General features: G+C 42.2%; 1 protein-coding gene across 1 annotated transcript; it reads right to left on the reverse strand.

Annotated features, from left to right (window-relative positions):
* Window positions 1–513: 513 nt before the first annotated feature.
* LOC147046653 (unconventional myosin-VIIb-like) lies at window positions 514–20718 on the reverse strand. Its single transcript, XM_085930318.1, has 51 exons — window positions 20707–20718; window positions 20481–20582; window positions 19912–20064; window positions 17880–17948; window positions 17687–17802; window positions 17282–17409; window positions 17019–17161; window positions 16757–16870; window positions 16421–16574; window positions 15561–15637; window positions 15340–15459; window positions 14878–15020; window positions 14586–14796; window positions 14388–14523; window positions 14056–14222; window positions 13844–13984; window positions 13534–13692; window positions 10923–11015; window positions 10584–10678; window positions 10275–10359; window positions 10090–10191; window positions 9888–10004; window positions 9692–9799; window positions 9514–9624; window positions 9210–9446; window positions 8910–9131; window positions 8683–8838; window positions 8388–8450; window positions 8189–8313; window positions 7899–8025; window positions 7318–7437; window positions 7027–7200; window positions 6686–6913; window positions 6369–6536; window positions 6077–6194; window positions 4643–4769; window positions 4415–4566; window positions 4156–4334; window positions 3898–4007; window positions 3126–3241; window positions 2857–3010; window positions 2636–2791; window positions 2432–2537; window positions 2181–2294; window positions 2005–2092; window positions 1832–1932; window positions 1563–1748; window positions 1327–1443; window positions 1139–1222; window positions 890–1009; window positions 514–814 (listed from the first exon to the last, which is right to left on the reverse strand). Exons 1-51 carry the CDS (start codon window positions 20716–20718, stop codon window positions 722–724), a joined length of 6597 nt encoding a protein of 2198 aa, XP_085786444.1. The 3' UTR covers window positions 514–721.
* Window positions 20719–20812: the final 94 nt, after the last annotated feature.

The raw sequence follows: 20812 nt of genomic DNA on the forward strand, positions 1-20812 counted from the left end.
CATTAAACAGTCACACTTGTCATTCACCATCCGGAAAGAGTCAGAGGTCAATCATGCTGCACCTCATATGCACCTGCCTATGACAACCTTTTTTATTTTTTTTTAATGGCCACATGGTTTCCATGGTAACGGAGCAATAGTCTTAAGGCTGTATAAGTAGTAGTCTATAAACTGACTCCAGAACTATCTTGCTCTATAATCCACACACACTCTCACTCTCACACTCTCACACTCACACACTCACACACTCATTTCAATTTCAATGAATGAATGTGTCTTAAAAGGATGGACACTGCCAGAGAGTTATAACTTTAATGACGTTGGTAGTTTAGTTGGTAGTGCAGTTTAAACTACTGAGAGATGTTCTAATATACTGGTAAACCATGTTATTTATCTAAATAAAAATGGGAAAGATTTGGCATATAAAGTTGTAAGTAATGAGTCTTAAGTGTTATACAAAATAAATTTAAGCAGTAGCTGTAATCTTAAAAAGTTTTAATAATTCACGCAAAAAAATGATTAATAAAAAATTGCTTACGATAGACAATTTGAGCCAGACATTTATTGTGTTTATAATTTATGATCTTGGTCAAACAATACAGGAAAATATTCATATATTCAAAATGACAGTATGAATTGGAATTATGAGAAAGACAAAAGGAAACCTGGAATATTCTTGCCTTGTTATGAGGTCAACTGAGTTTTTGTTAATCACAGCAGCTCAATTAAAAATGTGTTTTTTGGGTCGGAAGGCCTCCCTTTGCCTTTCATACATCCTGACATACGATCTGAGAAGGTCCTCCATTGTGTGACCCTGAAACATGGTAGATCATTTATGAGAAATTGAAAAACATGATACTAACATGGCAAAAATGATTGGGATGCTTACCTGCAATGTTTCACAGTCAAAGACGTTCCCTCGGACCACGGTGCCGATTGTCATCTGGAAGTAGTCACCTTTACTGTGGCATTCTGTGATGCGACTGAATGGATGCATGACCAGCAACTCCTGTGAGGTTCATAATAAATCATTTTTGGTCACCAATGTTAAAAAACAAAAAGTGTGGCAATGTCGTAAAACTGCATGTTAAAAGAAATAATTAATTGAGCCGGGTCCCGCTTTCCAACGTGTGCATACCTTTGACTTTGGGTCGATTAAGCTTACACCTTGCTTGCTGATAGCAATCCAAACTGTACTTGGGTAGCTTGACTCACATGTTTGCTGCAAAAATGGAAATGTCATCATGCATCATCTACAGAATTTGCATATGCGCTAGAATTGCCTGCAGGCAGGCGATTAATGTGTCTTTCATCCTCACAACTTACTTTAACTTCAAAGAAGGTACATCCAAAGGTTGGCCAGCTGGCTATGGCTTGCAGGAAGGCAATTTTGCATTCCTCCACTGTGATGCCACTCTGCTTGTTGTAGGATGACATGATGTGCTGCAAGCAAAATGACACGCAACTTATTTTCACGGGATGTAAAACAGTCAGGTTGAGCATATGCATCCACTTGGCCCGGTCCCCTTTGGAACACTCCCTTCCCATGCATCCTCCGTTACCTTCTTCCATTCCTCCGGGGATGCGCTTTGGATCTGGTCAGCAGGGAGCAAGTTTTTCAGCATTTTGGGGATCATGACAAACTGTGACCTGTCAGAATCTACTTTGGCTCTAAAAAGCAGCCCACCAAGGTTGATGATATCCTCTTTGCTGCATTTGTGATACCCCGTGAGGTATTTGGGCATCTCCTTTATGGCAGCATTTAATAAAATGTATAAGTTGGAAATTATTCATTACAACCTGGAGCGCAAGAGAATGTGAGTTTTGATACCTGCGGGAAATGGAAGGTGAGGTCTGCAACCAAGTCTTTACCTGGCAGCACATTGAACCAGAGCTTCCTCTTAAAAATCAGAGCGTAGGCTAAGTTGACCACTAAGGAAAAAGTCAATTAGAAACAAGCTAAGGAAGACAGAGTCAAAAGAGTGTGTAGTCACGATGCCTTACTTTCTCTCACTTTTTTCCCTTTCTTTGAAATATTAGTCGCCTCCCGTAAACTGTCAAATAAATATTCTTGCTCAGTCAAGCTCAGTATCTGAAGTTAGAAGGAAATTACGGAACATTTTAGAAAGTGCTTTCTACCACCTTGACCTTGTTTACCGGTTAAGGCCAAACTTGCAAACCTTATTTGTTGTTTTCAAATAGAGGCCGTAGCCGTCTGGTGAGCTCAGTTTTAGCTGAGAAGCAATACTGTAGCACAAATCTTGGATTGTAGTCGTAGATGTCACCTCGAATAACTGTAAAAAAAAAATAAAAAAAAATAAAATAAAAAAACGAACATTTTGTTTTCTTCTTTCAATTGCCAAGATGGATATGGAATCCATTTGAACGACATAAATTGTATGTTTAAATCCAGGAGAGGTTTAGGACATACATCGTTTGTGTCATTCGGGAAGTGAATTTTATGGAAAATGTGAGTGCTGTTCTGCTGGATGGCATCGACTTCGACCAGAGGTGGAGGATGTTTCCTGGGTTCCTTACTGAGCATATCAAACATGACAAGAGACAAAAAGTTCAAAGCTTATATGACAGTTTGTGACAATGTAAATATCCAAACGTAAATCAAGTGCCGCCCGACCTGCGCATCTGCTGCAGCCTCTGGAGACATCCTGCAGCCAGTGGTTCTCTGGGTCGTGACTCCAGGAAGCGCTGAGCGTGTCTCATCAAATCGTGACTGGGAGGAAACAAGCCTGAACACAACCACAAGAGCTGCCATCCGCGCTCCATGCTCAACCTGCAAGGAGCAAATATTCATCAATGTGGTTATGCTATTGCAATACAAAGCAAAATACAAACTACCTGTTGCCGTTATTGGTCATTTGTCTCATGATTTGGCAATAGATCTCATCCTGCAGAAGCTCATGTTGTGTAGCAGGGCCGAAGATCTGGTCGGTCAACTCTAATGGACTGCGAACCTGTTTGATGGGGTAGTCGCCCATGTACTTCAAAATGGGTAGCGACCAACGTCAAGGACTCACTCAGACAGTCATTAGAACAAAATCTGCATTGTTTAACGCCAACGCTGTTATTAAAGCAGATGTTGCAACTGCAGTTGTTTATGAGGATATCAGTGAAGGAATTGCAGGCGATGGAGTTCAGCTCAGAGTTGCGGACCAGACTCTTCATGAGTGGCTGCTTCAGCAGTTCTCTTGAACACACCCACAGCCTTTCTTTACCTAGAGGTCTGTGGAAGTGTATAAAAGACATTTGTTTTAATACAGACAAATGGATTGGAAACACTGCTGTTTTTAAAATAAATAAATAAATAAATAAATAAATAAATATTTAGCGCATTGTCTGGATTTTTTTTTCCTAATTGAATCCATTTACTCTATAACTGCAAATTTTGGGGATGTCACCACTCATTCTGAGAACTCCTTTACAGTCATGTTGAATGTAGTTGACCAAGTTCTGGATCTCTTGGGGAAAAAACAAACACGTGACGCCAAGCTGTCCGCAAGAGGTCGACAGTAAAACATGGTGGCCATGTATCATGATACGGGAATGGTGGATCACTTTGAATCAGAAAATCTGAAAAGGTCATTACTGTAAAATAAATAAATAAATAAATAAATAAATAAATAAATAAATAAATAAATAAATCAGGTGCTAAAGGTTGGTCAACTGCAAGCACAAGAAATGCAAAGCAGTTCTTAGAAAGACTGATTATGCAACAGAATATCTTTTCAATGATTAACAGGAAAGCCATACATATTTGCGAAATCAACTGATATCCTTCTTGTGAACGACTTCAGTTTAACGTAAATTGAGGCGACATACATCCAGCAATTGAACAACATTAAGTTTAGTGTTTGTACAAGACTTTAAAAAAATTATCACCTAAAATGGTCAAGTGCAAACTCTCTTAGAGAGATAGGAGCAACCGTTTCTTCTCTTTGGGGCCCAATTTGTGTCATGGATGATTCCCTCTGGTGCGGACTGAGCAGCTCCTGATAGTGTCAATGAAACGAAAATGAAGCTTCATTTGTTGTAGACTACTTTCAATCATTATCAGTAGATATTATCATTTGGAATTTGGCCCAAACGTTGCAACACAATACTTCTTGGCCAAATAAAACCTTATTTAATATACAGTACCATCATGTCATCAGTGGGTCTGCTGAGTGTTGGAAGGAACTGCAATGCATTCTTATCGACAAGACCACTGATATTTGTCTTCTGATTTGTAGCTTTGACCACATTGTTGTTAGAGGATTTTTGATCCTTTTCTACAAACAAGAGGTCTCCTTGTTTACAGACCAAGAATAAGGGGTCATCTGTTGGGGTGGGGGCACAGAGGTAAGAGTTTCTTCATGTTTGTGTCTATTAGCTTACTAAAAATGCTACAAACTCCTACCTGATTTATTGGAATCCTGCCGGGCGAGTGCAAACACCGAGCGAGCTCGTAGTCCACTCAAGTTTTGCTCAACAAGTGCGCCCATGTCATCAGCTTCGCCACACATTAGGACAAATTCACCTCGGATTGTCGCTACACTCACCGACTGGTTACTAAAAAGGCCAACATTAAGCCTGTATTACCAAAAATAATAACGCTTGCAAGCAAAAGTGAAAATATGAACCATACCTCAACATTCTGACTTCTTTTATCTCCACATAAGGCAACTCAAGGAGTTTCTTGTCTCTTCCATCCATGAAGAAAATGCCATTCCAGTTTACAGCCACAACAAATCTGCTTTTGGGCAAAGTAGGTCCTGTGGACATACACCAGCGCCTTGACTTACTAGTTTAATTTGTTAACGTGACCACACTTGAAAATCTAAACATCAGTATCTCAAATCATCCTTCCCCATTAAAAATGAATGAAAATGCCATCACGTAATCTGTTGCAGCCCCACGTCGTAATCTTGCTGTCCATACGTTGGCCACCAGGGGATATAATAATACAGGCATACATGAGGAAAAGTTTTCCAACTGCGGAAGCAGGAGTATTTTTGTTTTTTTGTTTGTACAGGATAAACTGCATACCTCTGAGTATTGTTACACTTTCTGTTGCTGCACCGTTTGTGTTCAAATACCTGTTGCTTAAAAAGTAAAAGGTTATAACACTGCTGCATTTATATTGTTTGTTAGCCAATTTGCATTGTGTTTAGCATTAAGGTAGCATACTACCGTAATTTTCGGACTATAAGTCGCTCCGGAGTACAAGTCGCACCAGCCATAAAATGCACAATAAAGTGAAAAAAACATATATAAGTCGCACCGGAGTATAAGTTGCACTTTTGGGGCAAATTTATTTGTCAAAATCCAACACCAAAAACAGACATGAACCAGCAACAACAGGCTAAACGATACGGTATGCTAACATGACATATACACAAACGAGGAGCTGAGAACGGGCCTGACGTAACATTCAGAGTTATTCAAGTAAGTATTACATAAATAACACGTTAATCAAACCATCTGTGTCACTCCAATTCATTAAATCCATCGATCGTGCTTTATGTAAACAATGCCACGTATGCGCCGCATATGCTGACGTCGGACCCGTTGTAAATTGTATTTCTAATTATTCCACAGACCCACATAACGATATATAAAGTATATTTCAAATAACTATCATATTACAACAATATTATCAAACCATCTGTGTCACTCCAAATCATTAAATCCATCAATCAAATTCCTCGTTCTTTATGTCAACAACGCCGCGCGTGCGCTGCATATGCTGACGTCGGACCCGTTGTAAATTGTATTTCTAATTATTCCACAGACCCACATAACGATATATAAAGTATATTTCAAATAACTATCATATTACAACAATATTATCAAACCATCTGTGTCACTCCAAATCATTAAATCCATCAATCAAATTCCTCGTTCTTTATGTCAACAACGCCGCGCGTGCGCTGCAGAGATCTAGTATATAACTATATTGTGAAAAAATCACATAAGTCGCTCCTGAGTATAAGTCGCCCCCCCCCCACCCAAACTATGACAAAAAACGCAACTTATAGTCCGAAAATTACGGTATACAAGTGTGTGCCTGTTGACTAACCTGACGTCATTGTAACGTCATAAAACTTGGAGAAGTAGACTGGCCAATCCACTCGAGCACAGTCGACAAGTTCTCTTTTTACAACCTCTTTGCTCATGGTCCCCTTTGTGTAAGCACCCTGTGGAAAAGGGACAGAAAATACTTAAGACTTACACAACAAAATTTATAAAATATGCAGAATGCATCTTATTTATGTTTGTATGGGATGTCTGCACACATACTGATTAGTGTGAGTGAGCACAACCTATCTGGCATTAAAGCAGGGACAGTTAATACATTTTGTCCATCTTACCTGCAAGTACACCGAGCTGATGAGTTGGACCCATTTTGCCATGGATTTGCTCTCGATCAGATGTATAGCAATGCAGTCCTCAACCACCCTCTGGACATTCTCTTTGCTGTATATTGAGCCAAACTGGATATAATAGTGCATTGTAGCCAGTCGGATATATTCATCCTCCTGAGGGGAGCAATGTTGTTTTTGTGACTACCGTACACAAAGCACTTTTTGGTTTGGGGTTGAGAATATGGAGCATACACAGGCAACAAATGCATAATGTATATTTATACCTGTCATATAATGCGCCACTATAATTGACATTTGCTCACCTTCTCACACGTGTATTCTCCCGACTTGATGCCCTGAATGACCTGCTTGTAAATGAGATCGGTGCTGATGGAGTCTTGAGAGCAGTTGTGCCACGGTGTGAACAGCTCTTTGCGGACTGTGAACTGCACAGGGGTGTCCTTCTCATGCTTGCCCTGTCGCCTCATCTCCTGCTCACACTGCGACACAGCGTCCAACACATGCTTCCCGCAGCTGCCCAGAGACCACATCTGGAGTCCAAAGGTCAAAAAGATTAGAGTCCCTCTTAAGGTTGATGTGAGATTTAGCAAAGCCAGGCTTGAATCAAATCCCTCTCCTATTTACCAGAAGGAGTAAAGCTCACTTTGTCAAAAAAACGAATGTAGAGGGAGAATCCATAGGTGTCTCGCATATTAATCTTGTCAGCCACAGCTTGACAGACCTCAGCAGAGGTGGAGGCCGAGTCCAACTGCAAGCTGACATTACTGCCATCTGTCAGAGTCACGGTAATTTCTATAGGCTCCAAGGCTTTCACAGCCTGTCAACAGGGAAAAAAGAAAAAGTGAGTATTATTGTTCATGAATGAAGACTCTTGCCAACAACAAATTTATTTGCAACTCTACAATTAAACAGCTCAAGACAAGACATGATGTACCTGTAATTCCAGCCAACAGGGCAGCTCTTTTCTTTCTCCGTTGGCTTTGATGCGATGCAGGCGCTTACTACAATATTCAGCATAACCACTTGGGCCCTTGTGGATAAAGGTCTCCAAATACTGAAATCAGACACATTTAAAGTAATCATTAAAAAAAAAAAAAAAATAAATAAAAAAAAAACCTGCAGTAGGTAACCTAGTCAAGTGCCTCAATCAAAAGTGTACTCAAGTTTAGCACACAATTGTAATGAATGGGTGTAATTTGACTTTAATTGGATTTTGGCATTAGATAAGACTTTGTTTCAAGTCCACGTCTTATTCTTTTTATCTTTAAATATGTCACAGAGACACACTATTGTGCAACAAATGTCTTTTGTTATTCTTCCTCAGAATTGAACCATCAGTCATTCATCCATCAGCTGATAAAGACGCGTCACAACTACAGCAGTGACACTCTGATGAAGGCGGAGGTACATGCCGAAACATGTCAGGTAATTTAACCTAAAATTAAATTGTTTGTGATAAAAGAACCAAAAAAGTCATCAGTCATGGAGTCAGTCTATTTGTAGTAGTTTGCAGACCTTGCTGAAGAGGTCTGTCGGGGGAAAGATCCCCAGACAGATAGACAGAAGGATCCATCCTTGCGTACGGCTCGCTCGGTTTTTATTGTTCGTCAGCTGCTTACAGATCTGACAGTAAATCTCATCTCTGTGGGCAAACAGAAAAACAGAAGAAAACAAAATAAACAATTGGCAATGCATACTAGAATACATATATTAATATAATAACGGAACAAATAACAAATAATAATAATACAAAAAAGGAATGGATCTACTCCACATCTTGTTGATAACATGAGCCATATTCACACCTTATTCCTTGTTTGGCTAGTGCATATCCAACGATTATGTGCAGTTTTTCCAGAGGGGAAAGTGGCCTGTCCAAAGTAGGACCTTCTCCAATCAAAACCTCCTCATCCTCCGCGAAGCTCTCCGGCTGGTTCGTGACAAAATGGAAATGATTCATTTCTAGTCAAAACCATAATCAAGATTGGGGGTACGCAGACTGACCTCCTCAAGAATGGTCGAGGCCTTCCTGTTTCCGAGCTTTTTCTTGTTCTTCCTTAGTATTTTCTAAAAGATATGGAAATGTCAAGAGCAAACTGTATTTATGCAGTAAAGAGGGCTATTTGTAATACAAGCATATCATTTGCTCCTTTTTGGAAATTTATTTTCCAGTCAGAGGCTTTCACATTTAGTCTGAAATATAATAAATTATGCTCAGACTTAAAGACATTTTTTTAATTGAACACCGCAGAACTGTTAAATTTTCAAAATGAAAGGCTTCCCATTGTTCCTTTCTCACCTGATCGAGTCCCACCAAGCTGCTCAGTCTCCTGCCTTGCCTGTTAGGCAGATGGCGAGAAATGCTGAGAGAGGCCTGAGATGTGGCATCCTGAGACCTGGGCTCGGGAATGTCCCCCATGAATCGGAGTATAATCCACCATATGGTCAGACAGGCCTGTCAGGTGGCGGGTGGGAAGGATGATGTCCAAATGGAGCAAACAAAGTGCACATACTTTGACTACTCACCAGCGTGTCACTCTCATCGTCGTGTTGCAGAAGAGGCTTCCTGAGTCTCTGATTTAGGATGTGTGTGTGGCTAGCGTCACCCCGGAAGTGAAGAATGCTGAACTTGTAGAATGAATATTCGTCTGTGAGATCTTCAAACTCGTCTTCCTCTTCGTCGAATGAGGGAGTCGGTGTTGTTGTGTCTGAGCCTGCAATGCTCATCTCAGACCTGGTTTCTGCTTTCTATAAAATACAAATAAACATGTCAGGCTGTTTAGTTTTAAACTTGTTTTGCGTGAGTCACGTGACATCTTATCAAACCTCAATTTCCTCTGATTCCAATTCTTCATACTTTGTAATTGTCACAAGAGGTATGGGCATAATATTTCTTTCATCTTCCACCAAATCTATTGGAGTAACAGGCTCAAGCTCCTCATCAGCTTGTTGAGCCTGTATGACAACTTCTTCTAGTCTGCGCTTCAGCTCCTGGGCAATGTCATCTTCAGTCCCATCTTCCTCTGGTGTAAGCGAACCACACAGAGGTGGGTCAGAGAGCCCCTAAATAGAGAATCAAGTATAAAAAAAAAACAATGCTTCTTTCTATTTTCAAAAGGTGCAGCATTACCTTAATCTTCATGCTGGCATCTTGTCTGCACTTCAGCTCATGGGCAATATCATCCTCAGTCCCATCTTCCTCTGGTGTAAGCGGACCACGTGGAAGTGGGTCAGAGAGGCCCTAAATGGAGAATCAAGTATAGAAAACATACAATGCTTCTTTCTATTTTGAAAAGGTGCAGCATTACCTTAAAACTCATGCTGGCATCTTGTCTGTGCTTCGGCTCTCGGGCAATGTCGTCTTCAGTCCTGGTCTCTGGTATAAGACGACCACATGGAGGTGGGTCAGACAGGCCCTAAGTGGAAAATCAAGTATAAAAAAAAAAAAATAATAATAATAATAATAATAATAATTCTTTCTATTTTCATAAGGTGCAGCATTACCTTAATCCTCATGCTGGCAAATAATCGTCTTGCCAGGAATCCTTTGGTGTAAGCCTGCAGAAGTATGACTGCTTCTCTCTTATGCTTCCAAGTCTTCCTTGCTCGGTAACCCCGTAGCTGCGCATTGTGTCAGTGATGACCCAGCACTTTATAAATACATTGTTGCTACATACTGTGTGCAAGCATCATTTAGACAACATACACGAGTCTGTAAGGTGAGTGTTGCTGATTGTTGCCTTCCAAATTGGTACTGAAGTTTGCGACCACGGGTTTTCGACACCAGGCGTTCAAAACCTTGTAAGATCTAGAGCAAGAATGGGAGAAATGTTTGTTACTGCAGGTGCCAAAATAACAGTAGAATGTCAGAGACTATGCTCAAAATCATACCTTTAATCTTGTTTTGCTTTCTCTGGAAGATCTCCAGTGTTTTTGCAACATTGCAGCCGCCTTCCTCTTCTTTAGAAAAGACTTTCTACAGAGTAGGCAGAGAGCTGTAGCTGTGATTTAAACTCATCGACCATAAAGTGTAGGAAAACAAGTTTGATTTAACCTCAATGACCATAACGTTTAGGGAAACGAATTTATTATTACTATTATTATTATTATTTACATGAAAAAAGCATTGTTTGTATTTGGTATTATGCAAAATGTCTCAAATGATCTCTAGATGAGTAATATTTAAAATTAAAATTGCACCTGTCCTTGTATCCCAGCATGAATCGCTGGATCACAAGAGCTTTTCTGCCGAGTTCTTCTTCCCTCAGGAATTCCAGCACAGCATCATGAGCATCCTGGAAAAAAAAAAAAAAAATTTGCAGAGTCAAAATTTGTCCAGGAAATCTCAGCAATAGATTGCCAGGTATTAAAAAAAATCTCCCAGGAGATTCAGAATAAGTGAAAAGCAGAAATAAAAAATACCTCAGATAGACTTTAGTCTGGAGATAGATACATTTTTGAAGACTACTTTACCAGTGTGTGAGAAAATACTGTCATTCAAATTATCATATTAAAAACTTGTGAAATTGGTTTCAGAACCTTCAGGAAAATCTTGGTCTTTCCGATTCTCCACTCGTCAGGTGTTTTAAACGCCGTCTGGCAGATGGCGTCACAACAGGCAGCAGCTGTGTTCTGTGGAGAGAACATCTAATTGATGAATACTGACAAGAAGCCGATGCCTCCGTTCATCCGTGGCGAACATAACGTCAAGCAGAAAGAAACATACACTCACTGGCCACTCCATTAGGTAAACTTGCTCAATCGAATTACAGCCCAGTTTGGATTTGATTTTAAATTGAATGATCAGTAAGATTATACTGTGAGAGTAGTTTGGACTTTTTAATCTCAGGACAGTTTTTAATCTCAGTACTCAGGATGTGAGTTGTCACCTTATCGTGGTGGAGGGGTTTGCATGCCCCTATGATCCTAGGAGCCATGTTGTCAGGGGCTTCATGCCCCTGGTAGGGTCACCCATGGCAAAAAGGTCCTCGGTGAGGGGCCAGACAAAGCACGGCTCAAAAGACTCCTCATGATGAAAAAGACAAATGGACTTAGTTTTCCCTCGCCCGGACGCGGGTCACCGGGGCCCCCCTCTGGAGCCAGGCCCGGAGGTGGGGCTCGAAGGCGAGCGCCTGGGGGCCGGGCCTTTGCCCATGGGGCCCGGCCGGGCATAGCCCGAATAGAAAACATGGGTCCCCCTTCCCATGGGCTCACCACCTGTAGGAGGGGCCAAAGGGGTCGGGTGCAAAGTGAGCTGGGCGGCGGCCAAAGGCGGGGAGAACCTTGGCGGTCCGATCCCCGGCTGCAGAGGCTGGCTCTAGGGTCGGACATAGTCGGACTTGCCTCCACACAGTTTGGGCTCTGGTACAGGCCCTCTCGAGAGGGGCTGGACTCTCTTCCACTCTGGAGTTGCCCACGGTGAGAGGCGTCGAGCAGGTGTGGGCATACTTATTGCCCCCCGGCTGGGCGCCTGCACATTGGGGTTCACCCCGGCGAACGAGAGGGTAGCCTCCCTCCGCCTTCGGGTGGGGAAACGGGTCCTGACTGTTGTTTGTGTCTATGCACCAAATGGCAGCTCAGAGTACCCACCCTTCTTGGAGTCCCTGGAGGAGGTGCTGGAGAGTGCTCCTTCTGGGGACTCCATCGTTCTACTGGGTGACTTCAATGCTCACGTGGGCAATGACAGTGAGACCTGGAAGGGCGTGATTGGGAGGAACGGCTTTCGTCCTGGCCGTGGAACAGTGGACCAGCTCTACACCCTCGGCAGGATTCTCGAGGGTGCATGGGAGTTCGCCCAACCAGTCCACATGTGTTTTGTGGACTTGGAGAAGGCGTTCGACCGTGTCCCTTGGGAGATTCTGTTGAGGGTGCTTCGGGAGTATGGGGTGCCGAGCCAACTGATAAGGGCGGTTTGGTCCCTGTATCACCGATGCCAGAGTTTGGTCCGCATTTCCGGCAGTAAGTCATTTTCGTTCCCAGTGATGGTTGGACTCCGCCAAGGCTGCCATTTGTCACCGATTCTGTTCCTAATTTTTATGGACAGAATTTCTAGAGGCAGCCGAGCCGTTGAGGGGGTCCGGTTTGGGGACCTCAGCATCGCGTCTCTGCTTTTTGCGGATGACGTCGTGCTGTTGGCTTCTTCAGGCCGTGATCTCCAGCTCTCACTGGAGTGGTTCGCAGTCGATTGTGAAGCGGTCGGGATGAGGGTCAGCACCTCCAGATCCGAGTCCATGGTCCTTGGTCTTAAATGGGTGGAATGCTCTCTCCGGATCGGGGATGAGATCCTGCCCCAAGTGGAGGAGTTCAAGTATCTTGGGGTCTTGTTCACGAGTGAGGGCAGGATGGAGCGCGAGATCGACAGGCGGATTGGTGCAGCGTCGGTAGTAATGCGGACTCTGTACCGGTCCGTCGTGGTGAAGAGAGAGCTGAGCCAAAAGGCAAAGCTCCCAATTTACCGGTCGATCTATGCTCCTACCCTCACCTATGGGCACGAGCTATGGGTCGTGACCGAAAGAAGAGATCCAGGATACAAGTGGCCGAAATGAGTTTCCTCCACGGGGTGTCTGGGCTCTCCCTTAGAAATAGGGTGAGGAGCTCGGTCATCCGGCAGAGACTCGGAGTAGAGCCGCTGCTCCTCCACGTGGAGAGGAGCCAGATGTGGTGGCTCGGGCATCTCATCAGGATGCTTCCTGGACGCCTCTCTGGGGAGGGGTTCCGGGCATGTCTCACCGCTAGGAGACCCCGGGGACGACCCGGGATGCGCTGGAGAGACTGTCTCTCGGCTGGCCTGGGAACGCCTTGGGATCCCCCAGGATGAGCTGGATGAAGTGGCTGGGGAGAGGGAAGTCTGGGAGTCCCTCCTATAGCTGCTGCCCCCACGACCCAACCCCGGATAAGCGGAAGAAGATGGATGGATGGATGGATGGATGGATGGATGGATGGATGGATACAGGATGATGGAGTGCAGTTTTCTCCACCACTGCAAATAAAAACCACAACAGTCCTTATCAGACGATGTCATTGAAAAATGAGAATTAGCATCAGCATTTTTGGGAAGTGGATCTGAGCAAGTGTGCCAAATGAAGGTATAGCTAAGTGTAAGTTCAAGAATGATGCCCATCCTTAAAATTGTTTCCAGAACGTGACTAACAGTTTTGGGGTCACACATGGTTGTCTTCAGGAGCACTCTGTAGCGAGTCAAGAATTCCACAAAGGTGTGGCGAACGGGATAGCCCAGTTTTCTGATGCGGATGGTGTCCATCATGCCAGAGTATCTCAGCTGGCGCATACAAAGTTCTCGGTCAAAGTCCTTTGAGTGGAAAAACAAATGAGCAAATTAGCATTTTAGCAATTAGCATTTTAGTTGGGATTAATAACTGCAAAATGATTTTTGGAGAAGCAGGAAGTTAAAAAGAAGTCAACTGAAATGCTTTTTGGTACAAAATAATGTTTCTATGCACCCCAGACTGCTTGTTGTTGTTTGGTTTGAAGCAGCGGATGAAGTACGGTTGGCAGACAGAGAGAGCCTTCATGAGGGCGTCCAGAGATTGCCGGAATTGACCGCTGAGGGTCGGCACTTGCTTGCGGTTGTCCCGAGGGGACTGCACGAACAAAAAGGCGGCACAAATGGGACAATCAACTTTTTCATTCCAAAGCAAGGATGCTTCCATACCCGCATGGAATTCTTGGGTGTGATCATAATCCGCTGGTTTTTGGCCATCTTTATTCCATTGATTGAAAGCTCTGGCATGAAAATCTGCTGAAGCAACTTGTTGGTGGACATGTCAACCATCTTGAATATGTCAGAGCTTACAGCGTCTCTATTCTTTTCAAGGAACCCTTAAAAAAAAAAAAAAAAAAACATTTTGAGGACCTATTTTTTTTAACCTAAAATATAATGATAATGTATTCCATTAATTTCCTACTCTTTGACAAAATTTTTCAAAATAAATCCAGTGCTTGTAGTCCTTTCGTTGGTTTTAAATTGGAAATGTGGTTGCCTACCTTTGGAGTCATAATAAACAATGCCTGCAAAATGGTGAATCCCAAAGTCAGTGTCATGTTCACTCTTTGAAGAAATAAAGGTCTTGTCTTCACGATGCAGCTGATTCATTTTGATGAGCATCGTCAAATCTGAGCCCTGTCATGTAAAACACCATCGTAAGTATTACAGTACAGTAAAAGCATCCAGAACAAGAGCACCTTTGGAAAATTGCCCTCTTCATCAATCAGCGCTAGCAGGTTACAGGGTTTCCCGGCCAGAAGATCCAGAATCTTCTGATTGTCAACAAAGTTGATGTTATTCCACACAATTTTTTCTTTCAGATATTCCTTCTGCTCCAGCTTGAAGATGTGACCCACAAAGAACTGCTGCAGCTTCTCGTTTGCAAAGTTTATGCACAGCTGTTCAAAACTGAAGAAAGGTGACATTTGTTCAATTCTGCAGGTGAATTTGATGAAATAATGCTAGAAGTAGTGGTGGAAGTCTTATGACCTGTTGATCTTGAAGTTCTCAAAACCAAATATATCAAGCAGGCCAATTGACAGATAGAATGATTTGGGTTGGTGAGCGATTCTTTTGTGAATGACACCATTGATTTTTCCAACGATCCATATGAAGAGTTTGTTGTAGATTGCCTATAAGACAATACACACACATATCACCCTTCAATTAGGTCTGAGTCAATAGTAATGCAAAATGTGAACAAATGAAGGGCAAATAGTTGCTGCTCTTAAATAAAAACAAATATTATGATGCATCGTCACACCTACAGATGCTAAAAGTCAATTTGCTCATCGGGAGGAACATTGACCGCCTGAGGACAATAATGGTCGATGAGAGGCGCTGGCTAATCATTTTTCTTTTTTGGCAGAATGATGTTACAAGACATGCAACATTTCTATAAAAAGTCAAAGAGGAAAAAAAAAGATGCGAGTCAGTGTTGGTGGTTCAGACCTTGACAAAGGCGTCTCTACATGCAGATGCCTGCTCACAGTCAAGAGGTTTCGTCACCATCTCTCTGTTGGTCATAAAGGAACGATTGGTCAAACTGTTGGCCAGCACACAATTCTCAACCTGTAGGAAACATGCACAAGAAAATTGAAATTAAAAAAATAAAAATTGGGGGTACAATACTTATGTTCAGACAGCTGCAGAGGGTGGCAATTTAAACAAACCTCTAGCAGAGATGCTCCAATGCTTAAATGTTCCGAGATGCTGACATCGCTGGTTTCCAAGTTATTTTGTGTATTTCCTGCAGAAAATAACAAAACACAATGAAAACAACTGTAGTTCAATTAACAAAATTGATGGCTAAATTGATCAAGAAATGTGTGTGGGGGGAATACATTTGCCAGTCTGTGTACAGGTACAGATTCCTGCGCTCCCGCACCACCAGACTCGCCAACAGCTTCATACTCCGAGCTGTCAGGATCCTGAATTCTCTCCCCCCTCCACCCTCGGCTGCATAACGTCCTGGTCTTTTGCGCTATATTCTGGCTGTCTGCTGTATGCACGCTTGCTCCATTTTGCTCCTCTTATTTATCTATTTATTGTTTATTTATTTGGGTTATTGCTTATTACTTATTCATCGCTCTTGTCTATTCGTTTTTACTCTGTGCTATTTAACTTCCCGTTCTTTTGCGCTATATTCTGGCTGTCTGCTGTATGCACGCTTGCTCCATTTTGCTCCTCTTATTTATCTATTTATTGTTTATTTATTTGGGTTATTGCTTATTACTTAGTCATCGCTCTTGTCTATTCGTTTTTACTCTTTGTGCTATTTGCTTGTATGTGTTGTGTAATGTGTCTAGTCACCGTGGGACGGTGGGAAACGTAATTTCGATCTCTTTGTGTGTCTTAACGTGAAGAAATTCATAATAAAGCTGACTTTGACTTTAACTTTTGACTTTGACATTACTAGAAGCACTGCAATTTAGAAGTCAAAGTAATTTGGGATTAAAATGGCACAGAAAATATTTGAATGACATAATATGAGATTATGTAGTTGTTGGCCACTTTCTAAAACAGCACTTGCCTTCAAAAAAGACGTTTCCCAGATGTAATATAGCTGCAAGCAGCTTGAGAATTTCAAAACACTGCTGATCGGAGAAGGTTAGAATTTTCATGGCAGATCGAATACGCCTGAAGTCCTCCGCATCTTGCCTCCCTTCGCATGTGATACACTCGCCCTGTAAAACAGTGTTAGGTCTACTTGCAGAACAGTTAACCATGTTCAAATGTAGCTTGCACAATGCCTGTGAAGTTAATCAAGACCCTGTCTGGGTAATAAATAAATCCAAATATGATTCTCAATGAGGAATTAATTTCTAAAAATAGACAAAATCTTTTTTTTATATATATATATTTATACCTTAGTGAGGAATATGTAATCTTGTGCATTTTTTAGATGCAAACTTTTCCTCTCCTCTGCTGTGATTCCTACCAGCATGCAGTAGAAGATGTGATAGTTTCGCTCCTCCTGGGCCTGAAGTGGGAAAATGATTTGATGTGTGTACAAAACGTCACATCATCAGTACATCTGCAGCAATGTGACTTATAGCAGTGAGAGTGCGTTTACAGCATTGTGTCCATAAGAGATGAACATAGATAAGTGGCTTTGTTAGTTGCCTCACCTGATGGCAGACACGAGATTTCTCCAAAAGGTATTGCTCCACGCGCGCGCCTTCAATAACTCCACTCTCCTTGAAGAAGATTTCCAAATATTTTCCAAAACGACTGGAGTTGTCGTTCCTGATGGTCTTGGCATTTCCAAAAGCTTGGCAAAGTTTAGATTTCACAAAACAGGTTTTAGAATCTGCTTTTTTTTTTTTTTTTAATTATTGTAATATAATTTATTCATTGAGAATGAGAATTGTCCTATTAAGTATTGCTGTACCTTCCAAGATTGGGTTGGACTCCAAGATCTGTTTTGCAATGTGATGTTCAGAGAGCTCACCACTGACTGCAGCCAAGTACTGCAAGATCAACTTTGTGCTTTCAGTCTTGCCTGCTCCAGACTCGCCACTTTGAAAGAGAAACAAACCTGAAATGTTCATTGACCTTCACCAAAGTGAAATTGTGTGCTCTGTATATTGAGACTTATTTTGAAGGATGCTACACAGGATGTACTGGTTTTACTATTTCTGTTTGACAAATGTTCTTGATAAAATCCAGGTGATACCAATGTGTTTATGGGCACTGGCAAACCAAAGTGAGTTGTGTGACGGTCGTCATTTTCTCTGTCTCCACACAGTGACTTATTTTATTTAAACTCTGCTGACAGAAATAATACTAATGCAACCTGATGATGCAGCACTGGTTCCTAAGATGGCGTTTCATGTTGAAGTAGCAGGATTCAGCGATGGCAAAGATGTGTGGAGGGAGTTCCCCAAGCTTTTTACCACGGTACAGTTTTACCTAAATGAGAGGAAGAGATGAAATATTTGGCATTGAAATTCAAAATCAAACTGAATATTAAGGTAGTGACAGCTCACCTGGTCATTTGAATATATGGGGAAAACTTGGTATGGGTTCACTGCCACCAGAACTGAGCCTGTGTAAGTCTGGGAAATAAATCAAAAGACCTTAACACGTTCAATGCCAGGTTATTTCTATTTTTTTTACAGTTAGGGTTGAAATTGGTTTGTGCTGAATTTTAAGTATCGTAATTTTCGGACTATAAATCGCTCCGGAGTATAAGTCACACCAGCCATAAAATGCACAATAAAGTGGAAAAAAAACATATATAAGTCGCACCGGAGTACAAGTCGCACTTTTGGGGCAAATTTATTTGTCAAAATCCAACACCAAAAACAGACATGAACCAGCAACAACAGGCTTAACGATACGGTATGCTAACGTGACATATACACAAACGAGGAGCTGAGAACAGGCCTGACTTAACATTCAGAGTTATTCAAGTAAGTATTACATAAATAACACGTTTATCAAACCATCTGTGCCACTCCAATTCATTAAATCCATCGATCTTGCTTTATGTAAACAATGCCGCGTGTGCGCCGCATATGCTGATGTCAGACCTGTTGTAAGTTGCATTTCTAATTGTTCCACAGACCCATATAACAATATATAAAGTACCGTAATTTTTTTACTATAAGTCGCGATTTTTGTCATAGTTTGGGGGGGGCGACTTGTACTCAGGAGCGACTTTTATGTGATATTTTTTCACAAATTTTCAAAATTCAAAAATCCGCTATGTAGTGAAACCTTATATAAGCAAACCGCGATGTAGTAAGGGATTACTGTCATTTGAACTGCAAGTGACGTCACCCGTGCCGCGCGCCGGTTGTTTACATAAAGGGCAAAGGATTCGATCACGGGATGACGAAGATGACAAAGGGCCCCACGTACTACCGGCATCATTAGCGGCTTTGTTTGTAAGTGACACGGAGGAGGAAGAGTTTGAAGGATTTAATGATTTGGAGTGACACAGAAGGTTTGAAAAACGATTATGGCTTTTGCGCACGCCCGGTCCTTCTCGACGGGAGCTCTCTTTCACCTCCGTGGATGGAAGTCGGGGGCCGGCGCTCAACAACTACCGGGCGTATGACCGGGCGAGCGTAAAAGCCATGTCCGAGCTCCATCCACCGTCCCCGGAACGCCACCCGGCCGAGCGCCGGCCCCCGACTTCCATCCACGGAGGTGAAAGAGAGCTCCCGTCGAGAAGGACCGGGCGTGCGTAAAAGCCACAATAGTTTTTCAAAGCTTCTGTGTCACTCTAAATCATTAAATCCTTCAAACTCTTCCTCACCCGTGTCACTTACAAACAAAGCCGCTAATGATGCCGGTAGTACGTGGGGCTCTTCGTCATCCCGTGATCGAATCCTTTGCCCTTTATGTAAACAACCAGCGCGGGTGACGTCACTTGCAGTTCAAATGACAGTAATCCCTTGCTACATCGCGGTTCGTTTATCGCGGTTTCAGTACATCGCGGATTTTTGAATTTTGAACATTTGTGAAAAAAATCACATATAAGTCGCTCCTGAGTATAAGTCACCCCCAACCCCACCCAAACTATGACAAAAATCGCGACTTATAGTCCGAAAATTACGGTACAATAAAATTACGTTCATGCGTTCTAGTTTCTGATGGTAAAATAGCTACAATAGAGCGTCCGATATTGGTATCGGCCTGCGTTGCGAGTGCTGATAACATGAAATACGAATGGTATCTGGACCAATAACTGGTATCAGTAGTAGCCCATTCCTAATGTTAAAAACCTTGTGAGGGAAAGCCCCAAAGGTGTGCTGCTGGAAATGCACGCCTTAAATGCCCTTCCTTATTCTCATGACACACTGTACTTTAATGAGAGGAGCAGGGGTCATATCTGTAGCCTAGTATACAAATTTAAGATCATTCCAGTCAAGATAACAGAGCTACATTTCAGAGGTAGTGGGAAAATATTACAAGCTATCTATGCAAAGATTCCAATCAACTTTATCACTTGTACACCCCCTCTCCCAAAAATCTTGTTTCGTTCTTCTAAGAAGTACTTTTGCAACTTACATAGATGGTTCCTTGCTTGTGGCGCATCATCAGGTTTCGTAGTAGGCCAGCCTCTGTCATGTCACCCAATTTGATCATGTCATCCACCCCCTCCACTGATGTCGGATGCATGATCTTGAGGGAGGCTTCCTGCTCTGGGGACAAACTGTGTTCCTGGGTAAAAGAAACAGAAACGAAAGTCAGGGAATGCATTGGCGCTGCGGACAAATGTACTTTGGAATGGCAACCTGGTATCTTGTCAATTCTTGAGTAGACGTCAATACTGACAACAAGCATTGATACCAGTGGTAATTTTGATACGTCAAATTTCCCTCAAAAACAATGACAGCTAATTTTTTAAAAATAAATTTTTGAACCTTAAAATTGCATGAAACAAAATTTCTATTCTTTTGCTCTCTAATTTCTGGTTGTATTGTAACATGGCCACATTAGGGCAGCTGATACTAGTCAATGTGGTGAGTACCGATACCATGACATAATGCTGATATTGGCACCGATACCTGGTATCAATACCCGACCATCCCTCCTCATGTCACCAGCGAGTTTCAAGTTGAATGAGAATGGTTCACCTTTCCTGCATCATCCACCAATAAACGCCGACCACTTGGTGTTTCTTTGACCTCAGCTCCGATTGGCACTCCACTGCCCGAGTCCAGCCAAACCCACTCCCCCTAAAAACAAGTAAGATTCAGATACTGTATCATCAATTCAGAATGTATTTTATGTTTAATTTCTTGGAAAAAATGATCAAAGTTCGGGTCTTATAAATAAACTTGACTTGTCTTTCAGCCTCACCTTTCTCAGCATCACCGATTTTCAATGTTCCTAGTATTTAAAACAAACATGATTAATAACCAGCTTGTTTCATTTTTAGAGCAAAGCTTGAACCCAAAACGAATAA

Source organism: Syngnathus leptorhynchus, chromosome 14 (assembly GCF_054491065.1).
Source record: "Syngnathus leptorhynchus isolate UIUO chromosome 14, UIUO_Slep, whole genome shotgun sequence".
NCBI lineage: Eukaryota > Metazoa > Chordata > Actinopteri > Syngnathiformes > Syngnathidae > Syngnathus > Syngnathus leptorhynchus.

Bases quoted from the DNA above. Each gene is read 5' to 3' on its own strand.
- LOC147046653 (XM_085930318.1), bottom strand. The intron at 10,005-10,089 runs GTATGTTGTCTA...CACAATGCGCAG, and splicing joins CACTCACCTTACAGACTCGT to CTACGGGGTTACCGAGCAAG. The intron at 7,438-7,898 runs GTCTGCAAACTA...GTCTGATTTCAG, and splicing joins CGACAGACCTCTTCAGCAAG to TATTTGGAGACCTTTATCCA.